Below are 19,902 nucleotides of genomic sequence, written 5' to 3'. Positions count from 1 at the left end.
ATTACTTAATGCTGTTTAGATGATATTGTCACTTGTAATTTAGCTATAATATTTGGTTTTCTTAATTAAAAATAAAACTACTTCATCAATCTATGTGATTTCTGATATACAATATTTTTTTCTATCATGGGTACATACATCAGACAGATTATTTTTTTTGTGAGAGTAAATATTGAACAATCACTAAACTTACAAAATTTTCAAAAAAAAAAAATTACTAAAAATCTACCGTATTTGTTTCGATATTTGTATCTTGTATCATTTTAATTTTATAATAAAAGACAGTGTTCGTGTAGATTGGTGATCTTTTAAACTAATGCATTTCAGGTGAAAACATTATGTACTTACTTGCCATGTCAAAATTAGTATAAATCTTAAAAACCATGAAAAATAATCCAGTAGAAAAAGTATTACAAGTAAAAATAGAATTTATCGAATTATTGAGTTTTTTTTTCTATGTTTGAATGTGGAACAGTTATGCAATCAATTCAGTACGACAAACTGAATTACCCCCTCTTGACTTAAATCAACTTAAATTAAAGGACCACCATTTTTAAACAAAATGTAATTGTGGATGATTTTTTTGTTAAAACTAGAACATCTACTGGATTATTTTCCATAATTTTTGGAATTTATGCTAATTTTGACATGACACGTATATAATAATGTTTTCACTTGAAATGCATTCGTTTAAAGCATCACTAATTTACACAAGCACCTGATCTCGCAATAATGCTACAGAAAAACAAAAGCAAACTAACTTACCTGTGATTTTGTAAACTCAATGAAACACCAAACATCATTTGAAAAACGCCAAGAATGACTGACATTTTCATTTTCAAAGAATTGGTGAAAGTTATTTTATTTTGTGACAACTGCCATATCTAAAAAGTTAAAAAAAAATTTTTTTAAATAATAAAAAAAAGAAAAGATTGTTGCATGATGCTGTCAATGTCCTGCCCTCCTTTCCAAGTATTAGGAAGAAAGAAAAAAAAAAAAGGAATGAGGAAAAGTATAATAAAAATAGGTTTATCAGGAATAATAAAGGTATAGGAAATAGAGTTGGTGAAAAGACAATGGATAAGAAGCTGTTCACCAAGGAACACAAAAGGAAGCTGAGATGGGGTTGTTGGTTAAGGTGTGGCAGTTGCTTTTTTGAATGAATGACCAAACAATGGAGGTGAATATATTTTAGAGTTAGTTTTAGGATTGGCAATGAGTTGTATGATGGTTCGGAGCAGTTTGTGACAATCAAAAACAGTTGTAGGCAAATCCTGACTCAGAGATGGAGAAATAATTTGATCAAAAAACTGATGAACAGTAGATGTAGATGCGTAAAGGGTTGATGGTCTCACACACATACCCAGAGTATGATGTATATTAGCAAAATGTGTTGAAGTTTCTGTTTTATTTAATTTTTTATACTTGTGAACCTGTGCCTGTCCTCTCAATGGCCGCCAATGACATCACAGCCAGAGGAAAAGAAGAAAGAAAGAGAGGAAAACCAGAGGCAGCGATGAGGTTTATGATTGTTGAGCAGAAGGGATGGCATGGTATTACAGTTGTCCAAAATTTAATCTAATTAAAAAAATAAAAATACAGAAAAATCTTTGTGGTTTGCATGATTTTCAGAATATGATATTTTCATTCTGTGATGGATACGTACATCATAAAGATGTTTCTGTATTTTTGTTTTTTTAATTAGGTTGAATTCTGTACAGTTTAATCAAGACATTAAAAAATGAAAATATCGAAGAAAAAAAAAAAAAAAAAAATGTTATATTGTACGATGGAACAAAGCTCTCCGGAAAAAAATTTCACTTAATTTCATCAAGTAGTTTTTTTTTGTTTTTTGTTTTTTTTTTACAATGAAAAAAACCATTTGTTATGATACCAAGCAAAAGGTTCGATTTTTAGGAAGAAAAACTAGTATTAAAGATGGGGAGGGAATGTCAGCGCTTTAACTGGAGTTATCTCCCCGTGGCGTGTTCAAAACATTACATAATGGTTGACTTTAATGCGCTTTCATAAAAACGTGTTTTTTCGCTGTAAAAAACTACTTGATCAAATTAAGTTAAATTTTTTTTCGGAGATCTTCAGTCCAAAACAGGTACATACAATATAACCTCTTTTTTTTTTTTTTTTTCGATATTTTCATTTCTTAATGTCTTGATTAAACTGTACAAGTACCAAAAAAAAAAAAAAAAAAAAAAAAATCAAACAAAAGTTTTGTTTAACATGTCCATATTACCATACATGTTTACAACACAGAACTGACTCATTATGGTACCTTCAGCCTCAATAGCAGGAAATCAGTGTTATCAAGATGACCACCACAAATTCACTGATCCTAATCTTGTCATTCATCTACATCCTCAGCAAGATTTGTAGGCAATTGAAAGTTTCATCCATATGTGGTCTCATCCTAAAATCACAATAGGCACAAAAGGTGCTTCTTCAGACGATCTTTTTTGCAACTACAATACCTGGCCGATGAGAGCTGTGAATCTCCAAAGGTTAATGGTGTTTGATCTATACTGCCTCTGCCAAATTTTGCAGGTCTGATGGCACTATTTTGTCTCCAATACACAAATCTGGGTGCAATACGAAATCATCTCTCTTAATCAAGCGCTTTTAAAGATGACACTTCATCAGTTTGGCCACGCTGCACGCTTCCACCCAGGAGAGTTCCTCCAAAAAGCAATAGCTCCAGAATGACAAAGACACCAGGGAGGCCAGCTGAAGACATGATTACAAACCAAAGCTGACGTCAAACCTACTTCTGGTCCACAGTGTTTGCCACTAGCTTTGAGATATGTTGCCCATAACTGCGTTGACCACTGCGAACCGTCATGCATGGCCAGTGTTCATTTTGGGACACTGTGTTCTATGGAAGGAGTCGGCTCAACCTATCCTGGGTGAATGCCAGCAAAATCAAGTCAGAAAGACTAAATAAGTGGGAGACCGGTATTCACTAGCACTACACACATAGTTATACAAATGGATAATTTAAAAAAAGATACTTACAGGATCTATACCAAAAGGATATGGTGATTTGTCGAAAGTATAAGCAGGATTCAAAATAATACTGTGGCCTTTGCTGGAATAAAAAAAGATCATTTTTTATTTAATTTATACATATTTTTTTATTAAATTCTGAAAATTATTTTTTTTCTGAATTCTAAAACATAAAAATATATATAATTTCATCCAATTCACTATTTTTTTTTAATTTAAAATTTGTCATTTAAGTTATTTACAAAAATTATTACCAAAATAATAGGAAAGCAAAAGGTTTTCTTACAAGCATCTATTAATAAAAATCAGACTATTTTTTTTAATTATGGAATTATAATCTATAATCATATATTTCTCCACTTCTTCTGAAAATGAGCCCCAGTTTAATTTTGCGTCCCCTTCTATTTTATTGCTTTACAGCTTGATTGTTTTGTTTTATGGCATATCAACCCTTTTTGAGTTATTTAATGCCAGGTCCAGTAATTTCTGAAAAAAGCTTTTATGCTTCAAGTTCTTTATATCTTCAAATATTTATTCATGGTGTTTGGTTGTTTCCTAGAGGTAAAATTATAGTTTTTGTTTTTGACTTTGCAGAACATGATTGAGATTTGTGAAGGGGAAAAAAAAAAAAAAAAAATCAACGTTTGGTGCATTTTAGGTCAGGAAGCCAATATCTTCACAGCCTGAGCTGGTAGTATCAGGTACAGAGGTTTTAGAGTAACAATTAAATTTATCTTCTATATCTATACTCTTATTGTCACTGTTGGTTTAGTATGATTAGACTGGGCTAGTGTTTAGGAGGGATGAAGTCATAGGTTATTTGGATCATCTGTAACTATAAGAGTTAATTTTCATAAATAAGTATTTATAGGGCTTTCTTGTTTCATTTATAATAAATATAATCTTATTACTTTAATTAAAAAAATAAATAAATATACCTTACATAGCAATATTTAACCACTAAACCATTCCATAGTAAATAAATGAAATATACAATGACAAAGTCATTGAAAGATTATTTATAATTTACGTGATCAGAAAGATGTAGTTAGACAATTTCTATTTTAGTTACATAAATTCTTCGGAGTTGAAAACAAAAACACACTCAAATCAGATTATTTTGTGTTCTTTCTTTTTCCTCCCCACAACAAAGGCATTTGCTTTTTTCACGTAAACAGCAGCAGTCCTTTTTTCTTTTTTTTTCTCTCTAACCAACAATAAAATCACACGCAAACAAGGCAACACTCAAAAATCAAAGGACTCCTGACAAACAAAAAAATTTGTCTTTATGCTGCCATCTCAGACTCCTAACAACGCCTAAATTTGCATAATTGTATCATTCTTTTATTGGAAAGATTCCAGGTTCGCGTGCGGTACTGCTATGTCTCTCCACACCATAAAACATATTTTGTTGAACCATTTTCTATATTGGAAGGTGTCAAATATATTGTAATCAAAAATTTAAAAAGTGAAATTTAAAATTTTTATCAATATATATATATTGTATACTTACGGCCCTGTATAATTTGAATACCAGGAAGAGCCAAATATATTGAGGGATTTGGAGAAAACATCGTTATAAATTAAGCCAGTATAAATAGAGAAGACGCCCATTAACAGGATGATGTATCGACCTCCAAAAAATGTATTCCATATCTGGAAAAAATAAAATTATAAAATAATATACATGCTCTTTTTCATTTATTATATACTAGCAGATGTACCTGGCTTTGCTTGGTATTAAACATAACGTTATATTCTTTTAAAAGAAAATGAAGTAAAAAAATTTAAAAAAAAACGGAAAGAAAATGTGATATTTGCATGAGAATATTATGTTTTGCCTAAACAGTTCACTTCTTGTAAATAAAAAAATACTCAAGCTAAGATTGAAACCAAAACCTAAAGACAGCGAGTCAAGTACAATAACCATTAGGCCAGCTTGCCATAATCTTTATAAGTGTTTTCAAACCTACTTATTCTTGACATAAAGCTGTCATGTGCTGCCAACGATTCGTGCATGTGCAGTCATGAAACAGTTGGCTAACAGATACAAATCCAATACCCCTGCCAAGTACCGATTTTTAAATTTTGACCTCCCTAGCAGCCCTTTTCTCTGGATGAAATCTTAATAAAAGCTTTTCCACACGTTTGAATACCCTATATACCAAATTTCAAGTTGGTAGATCAAACATTTGTTGAGTATATAGGTTTTGTCGTCACACACACACATTCTCACTTTTATAGATACATAGAATTGTTTACCAATAATTGTCTTTTGATGAAATGTTGATCGAAAAAGCACTGAAGAACAGTATTCCACCTCTTATTTAAAACTATACAATGCTGCATTCACCTTATGAAGGTTGAACTGACTTCCTTCAAAAGAGAATCATAGGAATATCAAATTCACAAGCAATCCCCAGTCGCATGTATAAGCCCAATGACATTAGATTTTGCAGTTCTTGCAGGAAGGTGTCAACATTTACTTATATACAACACCTGGTATTTCCAAATGGTCACCCATCTGGTACTTATCAGGCTCAATGTTGCTTAACTTTAGTAAGCTGACAAGAACTGAGGTGTCAACATAATTATGCCGTATGTGTAAGTAGAAACGAATTATTAGCCTCCATAATCCCACCAGCAAAAGAAACAAAGTGAATCCTGTCTCTCTGACATACATCTTCATGACAAGTCAGTCTAATTGATGCAGACATACCAAGATTTGCATCCACAGTTTTTATGAGGACCTTAATGCTGTTATGAAGGAGAATTATGAACATAGATATATACTGATTATTACTAGTGATTTCAGTGCCAGTGTAAGTGTTGATCATAACTCTTAAAGTGACCTAGGAGTATAGGTTTTGAAAAATGACAAAGAAATGCCCAAAATATTCAAAATTACATTTGTATCTTTAATTTACATAATTTTACATTTTCTTCAAGGCTATTTTTATTTGAAAAAAAAAAAAAAAAAAAAAAAAAAAATGAAGAAATACATAATTTTTAAATGAAAACTACATTATATATATATATATATATATATATATATATATATATATAGTATTGCTTACATTGATATAAAGAGTAGTTTTTATGTACAATTTACTAATAGATAAATAAATGCCAGATAAAACATGATCTTGGATGAGGTTAAACAAAGGTTGAAAAAAAAAAAAAAAAGAAAAAAAAAATGGCAGAAAACAAGGTAGAAATTACGAACCTCGTTATCTCCTTTTTTAGTTGAGAGAACTTTCTCTCTTAAGATCATCCAGAGGGCAAATAGGGCCATAAGGAAACCATGACCAGCATCTCCAAACATCACGGCAAACAAGAAAGGAAATGTGATAATGGTGAATGGCGCTGAAAAAAGAAAATTAAGAGAAAAAAAAAAATGAAAATTATTGAAATGATTAAACTAAAACACTATAAGTAGGAGTACATAATGGGGCCGTCATTAATCCCTTGACAATAACAGGAGTAGGGGGTGGCATCTGAGTACTAAGAAAAATGAGTTCTTTTAGAAAATTGAAATCCAAAAGATACTTTTGTTTACAAAAGAAATTAGTGATAAATAAACATTTGACTTAAATGACTGAATTGTTATTAACATTTCTAGCGTTGTACTCGCCAGCTTTCGACCTTTTGTTGCAGTCAACAATCTTTATCAGTCGAAACATCATAACAAGCAAAATGAGAAAAACATGCAAATAACAAAAATATTTCATCTTTGAAATAACCTCAAATACAATTTTAAACTGAGTAATGCTGTATAACTTTATTATTAGATGAAAAATGATTTTTTTTTCCGAATTTTTGAGATGATGATTGATGATTTAAATTATTCAGACCATTATTCTCATTTTGGATGCTATATTCATGTTTTATCCAATGTAACCTCATACAAGTGCATCTTTTACAACTCAAAACCAAGAGTGGAACGATAAAAGTGGTGCCTTAAAGAAAACAACATTACACCTTTATTTTAAAACTTTTATTGGAAAAAAATCAATTCAGGTAACTTGATTATGTAGTAGAGCTGACATTTATTCAATGTAGTCACCTTCAGCCTCAATCACTGCCTCGATACGGGTCTGGAACTGGGAGCATACCTTTTCTAGAAGGCATCATCAACATAAATTGAATAAAAACTAATTTAAGATCCATGTTTAAAATCAAATATTTACTATTTACTGTCAGAGCATGTATGAGTGTTGTTGCCATATTTGGACTGGTGAATCTCTCTTCCATTTGAGGGTTCTTGATAAGGTGCAGAAATGTATCTCTAATTGGATTGGCTCCATCTTTTCTTTTTCTCTGTACCCTCTCTCTCACAGGTGTGATGTTGCTAGTCTCAATCTTTACTATAAATATTATGGCATTTGTTCTTTAGAATTGTTTATTCTGTTTCCTTTATATCATTTGGATTCATCGGACTACTATTCTCATCTTGAGTGTAATTTTTACAACATTTCGGTCGATTTAACCTCTGGCCTTCATCACGTGTATCGTGTCTAACTTGGGAATATTTCTGTCAAACTTGGGAATTTGGACAGAATTTTTAATGGAACCCTTTATTTACTTCATGGGGATAGCATATGTCCAAATTCACAAGCTTGACAGAAACATTCCCAAGTTTGGCAAGATACATCCGATGAAAGTTGAAGGTTACATCGAAAAATCACACTGAAGATAAGAACAGTAGCCTGACAAATACATATAATACAAATAACCTATCCTCATCTCAAAAATTCAGAAACGCTTGCTTTCTTTATTCCAGCTTGTTTGACTCATTGGTTTAGCAGTCTTCATCAATTCACTGTTTCAAAACCTTATTGTAATACAGTTTCCTATTCCAATAGTTTCTTTCCAAGAATTGCAGGCTTGTGGAACTCTCTTTCCTGACTGTTTTCCTTCTACTTATAGCCTTAATCTTTTCAAAAAAAGGTCAATAGGCATCTTCTGTCTTTGTGATAATCATCTTTCATTTTGATTAGTTCCTTACATTAAGTGGCTTCATGCTTTGTCTGGAGCAATTTCTATTAAAAAAATAACTAATTTAAAGTTGTGAATATCATTTAACATACCAGGGTTAACTTCCCGATAAGCAGCAACTCCATAAGCATCTACAATAGCCTGGAATGCTTCAGTAAATTTATTGGTGCGGTTATAGGTGGGTGGTTCCTGTTTGGTAACCATTCGGTTCAAGATAGAAGGTACACTGCTCCCACTTCTTTCCTAAGAGAGAAAAGAAACAAAAAAAAATATAAAAGACAAAATTCACTTTGCATGAATAAAGAAAAAAAATAGATACACGGGTGTTAGGAAATGCATGATTTGGCAAAACCATCCGAGGGTGATGATTTTGTGTCAGATTGGTGCAGATGCAAAGTGAGAAATAAAACAATACAAAACCTCTAAAACAGAACTCAAATATGCAGAGTGAGTGAATGTTTTCTAGTCAACTCTGCTTTCTGTCGTCCACCATCTTCATTTGGTGAAACACATGGTTAGCTCACCGTGAATAATCATCGTACGGACCAGACCAACACTTTTCGATTCAGTCTTGGTATATTACTGTGATAGAATCAAGTGTGCCCCCCCCACCTCGCTCAGCAACAAATGCCAACCTCAATGTTGTTTCCAGTCTTGTCTTCTCTTCTGGCTGCGTCATCATCTCTTACAGGTTCACAAGTATAAAAATTAAATAAAACAAAAAACTCCAACACATTCTGTATAAATCAGTTGGGTTCTGGGTACGTGTATCAACAACTCTAAGGTCCACATCTACATCTTCTATCGAGGTTGTCAGTTGATGTCAGTTCATGTCGATATGAGCCACAAACTGTTTTCAACTATGTCAAACTGGCAACTGTGCTCAACTAGAAAATTTTTCTCAATTGTGTTTGTGTATGTGTGTGCGCAAAAGCCAAGGTCAAATTGATATCACCTGAAATTTGTCCTTTTTTTCTCTCATTGGCTTACATTAGTTGAGGTTTTTATGCTTTTCTTGGCCACATTAAAGCATTAAAGTACTTGTAAAACAGAGAGATACAACATTGCAGCAATAGGACAAAGGTTGGAGTGCGGGATCTATTAGATTGGAGACCCTTTTTTAGAGCTTGTCGAATAAAGAGAAATTGGTGGTTGATGCACTAGCTCATATGTGGTAACAATATTCCATCCATGGGCGAACGATGGTTTTCTAGAGATATAGGATACTGTCAGGTGTCGTTTTCTAGCGTGATAGAGGGAGCCAACCTTCTTTATAGCAGATTTGATAATGTTTTCTATGTATTTGTTCTAATTCATGTTACATGTGATGACTGCTAAGCTTTAGTTTGAATGATTAACTCTTAGCTAGAATGTTATTATACGTAGCCATTAATGATTGGAGATGTTCTTTGCATTTGGTGAAAAAAAAAAGAAAAAAAAAGAAAAAAAAGAAGAAAGGAGTTTTGTCTTAATAGTATTAAATGTTATCATCCAGTTATGTCCTCATTCAAATGCAGACTAGAGGTCATTTTCTAAGGTTTCAGAGAGTGCCTTGAATAGGCATAAATTCATTTTTCCCATCTGTTTGTTACAGTGCGTGGTGTCATCAGCAACTATATTCATCTCTGACACAATTTTATTAGGAAGGTCATTTATGAATAAAAATAATAATAAAGGTCCAAGGTTCAACCACTGGGGCACACACACATTAATATCATATTGTTTGAATGTATGTTTATCAAAAACAATCAGGGCTTTTCTCTTGTTTAAGAAGGAGCTGATTGTCTTTTCTTTCTGATTGAAGTGTGTAACACTGTATTGTGTCTTTATTCTCTTTTCCTATCAATACTCGTATTCTTCAGGACCCTATTCTAGGCCCAACTCTGTTTCTTCTCTATAATCAATAATCTCCCAGAGAATATTGTTCAGAAGATTAACATCTATGCTGACGACCATTCTGTTCTGCTGCTGTAGTTGAATACAAAAGCAAACATCTATCATCTACCTATCATGAATTAGTAAAAAGAATCAAACAGATTCTACGATTCCAAGCGCCTGTAGTAAAAATTGTCCTATTTACAAAAATGAAGACACTTTTTTTTTCATGGCCAAAGCAGCAGAGTTGATATTGCTGATAATGGAATAATACTTACTGTTCCTCGTCGAAGAGCCTGCTGAATGCGATCAAGGTCAGCAACTGGGCACCAACATTCAGCAATAAGACATTTTTGAGTAACATCAAGATTAAACATGTTGAGGGTGTGGTAAATTGCTTTGATCTTTCTTACTTTGATGAACCAAACTTTGATATTCTTTGCGGCTGCCACCAAAACGCGATGACGATGATCTTGGGTTTGGCCAAGAACCTAAATAACGAGAAAAAAAAACAAAACACTGTTTAATCATTTTCTATTGTGTTCTATTTTTTATACTCACATTCAACCTAAACAATGCATATTGCCATTTGGACACAAGGGGTTACTACTTGGGTTCATGTTTAGCAGAAATGAGCAAGATGTCGGTTTATGTAATATTTAAACTTCTGCATGTCAGTACAATAAGGGAAGTAGGCTACAGGAAGTATAACTGTCCAAGAAAAGAAACTATTAGAATAGAAGATTTACCGACATTTAGGGATCTCTATAGTTAGGGGGTATGATTTTTTGTTAAGCAGGTTTGTCAGGGGTATGTACATCAAGAGGACACAAGTGCAATGAGTTCATCAGAACACATTCCATTAAAATATTTGTAAAACAAGCACAGAGATGCAACATTGCAGAGATGGGACAGAGGTTGAAGCTTAGTTGACAGTGTGGCACCTATTAGATTGGAGACTCTTTTCTTAACTGTCCAAGAGGAAGAGACTAGCGGTAGATGCACCAGCCCAGATGTGGCAACAATACTCCATGCATGGGCGAATGGTGGCTTTGTAGAGGTACAGGATACTCTCACGTATGAATAATCTTTTAGCACAATAGAAGGAGCCCACCTTCTTTGCAACAGCCTTCGCAATGTCAATGTATTTGTTTCAGTTCATATTTCCTGTGAATGTTAAGCCAAGGAGTTTGAAGGAAGAACTCAAGTAGAGTGTATTAGTCATGGCTATCAGTGCTTGGGAAAGCTTTTTGTAATTGTTAAAGGAGAGCAGTTTAGTCTTAGTAGCATTAAATGTTACCATCCATTTACGGCTTCATTCCACTACAGACTGGAGGTCATTTTCTGAAGATTCTGCCATTGTCTTAGATTTGTGTACATCTGTTTTTCCTTCGTATCTGTTCTAGAGCGTCGTATCATCAGCAAAAATATCCATCTTAGACACAATGTTATCAGGGAGGTCAGTAATGAATATTAGGAATAATAGTGGTCCAAGGATTGACCCCTGAAGCGCTCCCACATTAATGGTATGCTGTTAGGATGCACATTCATCAAGGACAACCTGGATTGTCTTTTTGTTTAAGTAGTATCTTATTTTATTTTAATTTTATTTATGTCCAATATACCATATGATTTCATTTTCCTTAATAATCCTTCATGCCATACTTTGTCAAAGGCTTTGGATATATCAACTGCTACAGCCTGGAGTTCCTCCATCATATCCAGTGCATGGTATATGCGTTCAGAGATGCCCATTAAAATAACTACAGCAAAACAACATTGCCTAAATCCATACTATTGGTTAAAGAAAAGATTAGTGTTAGCAAGGTTGTGGACTCGTGTTTTATTGATTAATGTCTCAAAGATTTTAATGAAGAGGGGGAGGAGACCAATAGGGTACTAATTGAGTGGATCAGTTATTTCACCAGAATTCTTATACACTGGTACCACAAAGGCTATCTTCCAATTCTTTGGGAAGAAAGATTCAGCAAGGCATTTGTTCTACAGTTTGGAAAGTATGGATGGGGCTAGCTCAACAGCATTTCTTAATTAGTTTAGCAGAGATAAGATCAGGTCCACACGCTTTGGCGGTGTCTAAGGTTTTATGATATCACGGACATGAAGTATTCTTTTATAACTTGTTACATCATTATCATGGCCGTCATTCGAATCAGGGGCTTTATTTGTGGGTTATTATATAAGAAAACATCACAATTTGGGTACATGGCATTGTGTGATAATTGTACGCATGGCCAATTTTCATGATATACTATTCTTGCTGCTCTCAGCTTTTCAGCATGATGATGCTGTTCACTTTCAAACCTTTACTCGGTTGAGTTGAACTTATTACAACATGAATATAACATGCTAGTCCATCAGTTTTTATACAAACCGTGTTGAGATCTTCAATCCGAGTCATAACACCAATTGACATTTCCCTTCTCTCAGCCTGAGTCTCTGGACATGGGTATAAGGTTGCACGGAATCTAAAAAATACAAGTAACAAGTAATTATAACCATTTTTTTTTAACATAAATAAATGTGCAAATGAAAGAGACAAACAACTGTTTTCTGTTCACTGCAGAATGCTGGACAGGTGTTCACTGTGATTAACGAAGCCCCTCACATCCACTATGCTACAATAAGAGATGGATTGACATGTGAAATCCAGAAAAATAAGGGCACTTTAATCTCTCATATCAGATAAACAACTCTTCGGTACAGTTTTATTATTTACGTATGACAAATTAAAGCACAACAAGGCATGACAGCCACTCCACTCCTGCTGATTCTCTATTTATGTAATATTTAGGAAAGACAAATTAATGCACTACAAGTGGCTCCAGCTGCTTTTGTTTCTTTTCTTACTAAAAATCTTTGTAAAAAATAAACCTTTTTTTTTTTTTAGACTTGAGGGAATATAAAAAATACCAGTGAAACATAAAAATGAAAAACTTTCCCTTAAGTTAAAAGAAAATAATATTTTCTTACTTTTTAAAATTGAAAAATGTTTATTAAATGTTGTTTTTTTTTTAAAATAGTAAATGTTTACAAAAAAATGACAATGAAAAGTATCAACAAATCTCCACCCATCAGTTTAAAAAAAATAAATAAATAAAAATATTTTTAAGAAGATTTTTAAGACAAAAAAAAACAACAAAAAAACAGCATGCTAGTCCATCTATGTTGTTCTTGAGATCAAAATTCCAGGTCGCTTGAATGTCTGAATATCACACGAGAGAATCAGGAACAGTTGTCATGCCTTGATGTGCATTTGCTGTGCCTTAATTTGTTGTATATAATTAGTAAAAAAAAAAAAAACCCAAAAAAACCCACTTAGATAAGAAAATGGACACCTATGTGGTGGGGTGTGAGGCAGAAAGTTTTAAGCTTCACCCAAAAAGAGCCATAGTTTGTAGTATGCTCAGCAAGATGAACAAAAGAAAATGGATTACTGGTATGCTAAGTCTCTGCCTTTCTGTTACTCTTCCTGTTTCCAGTCTTAAAGCTATGCTTACTTAAAAATGGAAAGAAGAATTACATCGAATCATTGTTAACAACGATGTCGACAAAACAAGGTCATATGAAAAATTCACCATTAAAAAGTAATCTAGTGTTTATATTAACCAATCAGAATGCTCCCCATGTGATTTATCAAAACTCAATTTTGATAAAAAAAAAACAAAAAAAACAATGCTACTCGCTAACCTAAAGTTCTACTCATAGAGAACTGCAAGCAAATAACACAAGGAGTAAGATGCGAGGTAACCAAGGTTATCTTGCACTGATGCAATACCACTGCAATGGTTAGACACACAAACACAGCAACTTTACAGCTTGAAAATAATACACACCCATACAAGTTAATAACTCGCACAGCAATGAATATTAAAAAAAAAAAAAAAAAAATTATACAAATCTTCACAACATAAAAATAAAAAACATGTAAATCTCAGTAGCAGCACGCTATGACTTTTTATGAAATTAGAAAAATCTATGTTTCTATAGTATTTTCTCGCAATATTTCAATTGATGTAATCTCTGACAATGCTCAAGTGTAACTGCATGGAATTTTGACTGAAATCCTTTATTTAATAGCATACTCTTATTTAACCAGCTATAATTGGGTGGAAGTTTTTATTTGCAGTTGTATTCTTAGTATACTTCTACTGGGCTGGTCACTGAAGTGTGGTGTCTGCACATTGCTGCACTCAAATTAATTGTCTTTAATCAATGGAGGGGGAAACCCTTCTATACTAAGGCAATTTTATTTTTGCAGAATCCCCTTTTTGATGGAAGCTGGTTATCTCCCACATTAGACGGACCGTGTGTCACATTTTGTTTCGTAGGAAACAAATAAATAACCAGTTGTATTCTTAGTATAACACACACTGAGGATTGAACCTTTAAGCCACAGACAAGTGTCACTTAGAACTCAATTTTACTTAGTAATTTACCCGCTACACTATAGGCTGTTGCAGACAATTTTAATATGAATTCTACCTGGTTATGGCTAATGACATGAGAGTATGTAGTAAATAAAGGGTTCCATTCGAAATTTCATGTAGATTCCAGAGTTCAACAAGATACACTAGTATAAAGTCAGAGGTTACATCAGCTAAAACATTGTGAAAATAGCACTCAAGATAAGAACAATAGTCCGAAGAATTTAATAATACAAAGTTTGAGATTTCTATTTTGGAAAAAATGATGAGGTTATATGTTCTGTGAAGAAGTTTGTGGAGGATCAGGATGTCACCTTTTTCACTGATTGGATTGCAATGCTTAAACAATGTTGGACCAAATGTATTCAGGTCAAATATGTATGAAAAATAATGAAAAACCGTCTCCTGTCTCAGACTACTTATGGGCTAGAATTAGAACTTTTTGAAAAACCTTTGTAATTAATACATTAGGTCTCACCCTACTATACAACATAATTACTCTGAAGAAAATATAAAATTCATCTACATTTATGGACTTTTCTCTGAGAGTTGTTGGAACTCTTAAAAATTCCTGTGAAATTTACTGAAATTCTATTTGTTCGATGATGTATGAACTTATATAAATGCATGTTGCAATAGCAAGTCACTAACTTATTGTCAAAAGTGCAATGTAATTGTGTGAACTGCTTTGCTCCTTACCACAATGTGTAAGTTTTATCTTGAATGCATGATCGTATTGCCTCTTGATTTTTAAAATATACCATATGGACCAAATGTCCTATTTATAGAAGAGTCAACATTTCGCTTTCTAAATAAAATAACTTTTTCCTTTCAATTTGTGTATTTTAACCCATTTTTAGTCATTAGACAATATAGTGTTATATTGTGGAGTGAGTGTATATAAACACCATCTATTTAACAGATGTCTTTTTAATATTGTGATATATACAGTATGTCATCTAGTGGTTAAAATATTCTTCTATTATTGTATGTAAAATGTTTGTTGCGTGTGCGGTCACTTTTTCACAAATGCACGTAGTTAAACATGACACAAACTTTTACAGACAGCTTTTCTTACCATCAAACAATAATATGTCTGCTTGTCTCAAACAAAAAGAACCACATACCTTCTCGTGAGATTAACAACATACATAGCCGCTTTATTAAATGGGCGGCTACATGAGAGATTGTATGAAAAATGTTTGCTTTATTAAGGTTCTAACATGATTAGTTAAATAATAATCTTAAAGTTTTGAAAAATTAACTACAATAAATAAAAATAATTCTCAAAGCAAGACTTACCCTTCACAAATTTTACGCACACGCGATTTTAGTTGATCACCTTGGAAAAACACAATAAACACCGATTTGTAAGCATGATCTCCCTATCAAAATAGAAAAATAATTAAAAAACATTAGACAATAGTTTTGTAAAATATTTATTAGCAATTTCTTTCTGGAAAATGCAACAAAGAAGTTAAAATAGTCAATAATACCCCCCTCCGAAGTAAAGACACTATCTACCATAAAAAAATGGCAGCATGCCTTTCTTTTTACAATGATTCTATTTATTACATAAGTAGCATCTACCGAGCATTTTTGTCTTTTACTTTCATTTTTGATGCACTTTTTTTCTTTTTTTTTTTTTTCAAAATTATTTTCATTAAGAAAATATAATTTTAAAAAGGTTGAATTTAATTTATCATATTGTTTGCTCAATAAATTATTAATTAAATCGAATTGTTATAAAACTAATGTCGCTATTGAAGTGTTGTTTTAATATCTATTTATAATTTGATGTAATTATGTCTGAATTTTTTTATATGAGGATTGATAATTTGTATTATTTGGATTATTCAAACTACTGTTATCATCTTGAGTGTTATTTTTTTTTTTTGTTTCAGCCAATATAACATCTGACATTCTTCAGGTGTACCTTTCGGACTTGGGAATCTGTTCTGTCTGAAAATTCTGTGTAGATTCCAGTATTCAACAAGATACATCTGAAGAAGGTCAGAGACTTCATGTTGAAACGTTAATAACACTAAAAATGAGAATAATAGTTCGAATAATCCAAATTGATGTAATTAGTTTCTAATCTTTTAATACACGAGGACTGAAAAATTTAAAGCCAGAAATGACTTTTAAATACTTTAAAAAATTTTGTGAATTTTAAAAAGTAACAAAGTAATATTTTTTTTTTTCCAACTATTAACAAAAAATTAAAATGGTTGACTTGATTACAAACTGCATTCTAACAGATTTAATTTTGTAATTAAATTATACCTACACTTGCAAATGTTTTCTGTGGCCACTATGTATACTTTTTAAACATTATTTACTGCTACTTTGTATATAGCATTAGCTGTTAAACATTTCTTAATGAGCAATTATTTATTGTTTTGTAGTCATTATTATTAAAACATTAGTTTTACTATTGTTAATTATTTTTTGTTTATTTATTATTATTCATGCAACAATAACCAAGTTAAATACTAAGCTAATAGATAATTAAAAAAGTTTAATTATAGAGAATGCTTATTGATTATCCTGAAGAATATTTTACTCTCTACCGCATGGTGGATTGAACCAGATTATATTTCAATTTCTATTATTTTTGTTTCTATTATTAAATGTTAATTCATCATGTCCACGAGTTTTTAAAGTTATTTCATATTGCATTTTGTATTGGTTGTAGACATTTATATTCCTGGAATAGTGTATATGGCTTATTAACCTAGGGATTTGTTTGAAACTGAGAGGAAGTTTTTATATATAATGGGATACAGTGTGGTTTTCTATATAAGGCTTGTATGTTTCATCGTTTAAATTAAAGATTAGAGGGTTGGACAAAATGATGGGAAATGCCTTACAATTTCAAACAAATTTATTTAAAAATGTGGAAGAAATGCTTTACAGATTGAATTTTACAAGGAATGAACTAGTTTGAAAGATTTCCTAAGGAATTTTTATCTATTCTTTAGCTAAAACCATTTCCAAGTTGTGAAGTGATCATGATGAAATATATCAACTCTTTACCGTTTTTTCGAAAATGCACTGTACAAAATGTACTGTTCAATAATGTTGAGATCTAGAGACTGTAATGGTTAAATGAGATTTTCAACTTCACTAGAATATTCTTGGAGACACTGAGTAATGATTTTAGCTGTGTGAATTATACTATTATCATCCTGAAAGATTACATCTCCTTCAAGAAACAGTTCTACAGTCATAGGATGAATTCGATCAGATAAAAATGTTTCTTTCATTAAATGTTGATGTATTAAGAAATACTTACAGTGACTGGGTCTTCCAGTGGGGGTTCTATTTCTGCCTGTTTCAGAAATACATTACCCCGGCACACTCTCCATAACATTCGCTCAAATGCAGGGATGCGTTCTCTGAGGATGACGCCTGCCAGAAACCTGGACAGAAAGATGGATTTGAATTTGTTCATATACAAAATAAAAAGCAATCAATACAAAAAAATAAAAGAAAAATACTTTCAAATTCAGTTAATTCTCATATAGGTAATTTATAAACTTTGATTCATGCACTAAAAAGTTTGTCTGCTACTCCAGAAACTTAATGTTAAACAATATCCTAATCATTAAGATACAAAGAGATATGACATCGAAACATTAAAAGGAAAAATAATATTCTAATTGTTATATCTTCTTTAATAGTTTATATTTTGCCCAATGAAACTTATCAGGAAGTATCAAGTTATGGGTTTGGTTGTTTTACAGCATTTTAACCCTTTTTTAATGTCAAATTCAGCTATTTTGGTAACAGTGTTTATGCTTTAATTTCATCATAATTAAAAATATTTATTCACAGTGTTTTGTTTTATGGAGTATCAAGCCTTTTGGGGTTATTTAATGCAGAATCTAGTCATGTTGACAAAAGTTTCTTTATATTTTCAAATATTTATTCATGGTGTTTAATGTGGTGAGAGCCAAATTTATGAATAGTAAAATGAAAAATATGTAAATATTATTTTTAAAAGAATTAACAGCAACAACAAAAATTCTTTGTGCGTTTACAACTTCAAAACATACAAAGAATCATAGCATACAAAAACACATTAGTTCTAAGAATGAAAAATCATAAGATATTTAAGTTGTTCAAAATAATGTTCTTATTTTTCTTTTGCTAAACATAAGTTAGACTCGCACCTCTTGATACACTAAAGAATATCTGGTTCTTGTCCAGAATTTCCACTTTATTAAAAAAATAAAGAAAACTCTTTAAGATGCAAGTACTCATGACAGAAGAAAATTCCATATTCCAAAAATCATATAAATTGATAAAATATTTTTTTAATAAGAATTTTATGAGGAAGCGAAGATTGAGTGTCCTGTTCTGCCATCGTTAAGAAACAATTTGAACTCAAAAGGTCAAAATCAGCCTTGTAATGGCTACAATTTACCATTAATCACTTAAAAAAAAAAAAAAAAAACACTACTTTATCAATTTTTATAATTTGGGGGATATGATCTTTTCGTTCCATCACAGATACATATATATCATACATTTTTTTGTATTTTTGTTTTTTAATATGGAGGACTTTTGAACAACCAAAGAATGTCTCATTGATCAAAGCTATATTAGTGATTAAAGAAGATATAAGGATTAGAATGTTTTTTTAAGCTTTCAAATAACATTTTATAAACTGTTAGATATTTCATTGAATCTGATTATGCCTAATTCTTTTTAAAAGTTCACAACAGAATTATATAATAAATAAAAAAAAAATGTAAAAATCAACAAAATGCTATTCACTAGGTTGGTGCAAAAATGTCATTTTTATATGAATAGTTAAATGTCAAAAAACGACATTATTTTTGCACCAACATTATTTCATAGCGCACAAAGTTATAATTTAAAAATATATATATATATATAAGAGCAGGTACAGTTTCTAAAGTTATGGCTTATCCTAGAGATTAACATTACACTGGGTTTTATGTTTACAGAAAACAATCGTAATAAGAATTGATTATACAAAAACATCTCCTGTGGACAGAAAACTCAGTGCAATGTTTGATCTGTAGGGGATTCATAGCTTTAAAAAATATATGTTTATTTTTCTTAATTAAATGAAAGAATCAAAAGGAAATTTGTCTATCAGACAATTTTTAAAAAAATCTCCAAAATTATATTTTGAAAAAATGGCTTATATGTATATATTTAGTCAAGATATTTATAAAACAAAACTACAATTAGAAATTTATTGTTTAAATAATTAAGTTTATTATTATAAAGGCAAATTTTTCTTTCACACAATCAAAAATAAATGCTATAACATGATTAGACAGGCCATATATATAACTACTTGGATATAAGTTAAATAAAGTAGAATTAAACAGATTTAAAGTAGTTTGCTTGAAGTATTGTGTGTATTGTATAAACTATTGTATTAAGAGAAAAGAATGATAAAAAGAAGGTGACAACAAAGATGACAGTGAGTTACCTGTAGTATATATTTATTTCATTTTATATTTAGTAAAGTTAGTCTTTGGGATGTTAGAATTATTAGTGAAATTGTTTTGGAAATTGGTGT

At 31.4% G+C, this 19,902-nt stretch overlaps 1 protein-coding gene across 17 annotated transcripts in view; it reads right to left on the bottom strand.

Annotated features, from left to right (window-relative positions):
• Positions 1–19,902, bottom strand: part of LOC145297530 (V-type proton ATPase 116 kDa subunit a 1-like) — a 187,416-nt gene that overhangs the window by 66,149 nt on the left and 101,365 nt on the right. For all 17 annotated transcript variants that reach the window (XM_080143466.1, XM_080143458.1, XM_080143465.1 and 14 more), the window contains 9 exons: positions 17,635–17,761; positions 15,639–15,721; positions 12,284–12,377; positions 10,170–10,382; positions 8,109–8,259; positions 6,245–6,384; positions 4,532–4,674; positions 3,028–3,100; positions 766–884 (listed from right to left, as the gene is read on the bottom strand). In XM_080143466.1, coding sequence (XP_079999592.1) covers positions 766–884; positions 3,028–3,100; positions 4,532–4,674; positions 6,245–6,384; positions 8,109–8,259; positions 10,170–10,382; positions 12,284–12,377; positions 15,639–15,721; positions 17,635–17,761 — 1,143 coding nt within the window. The remainder of the gene's footprint in view (positions 1–765; positions 885–3,027; positions 3,101–4,531; positions 4,675–6,244; positions 6,385–8,108; positions 8,260–10,169; positions 10,383–12,283; positions 12,378–15,638; positions 15,722–17,634; positions 17,762–19,902) is intronic.

The sequence above is a fragment of the Euprymna scolopes genome, chromosome 18 (genome assembly GCF_053919585.1).
Source record: "Euprymna scolopes isolate OS-2025 chromosome 18, ASM5391958v1, whole genome shotgun sequence".
In the NCBI taxonomy this organism is placed as follows: domain Eukaryota; kingdom Metazoa; phylum Mollusca; class Cephalopoda; order Sepiida; family Sepiolidae; genus Euprymna; species Euprymna scolopes.
This window is presented reverse-complemented; position numbering and strand designations above follow the sequence as displayed.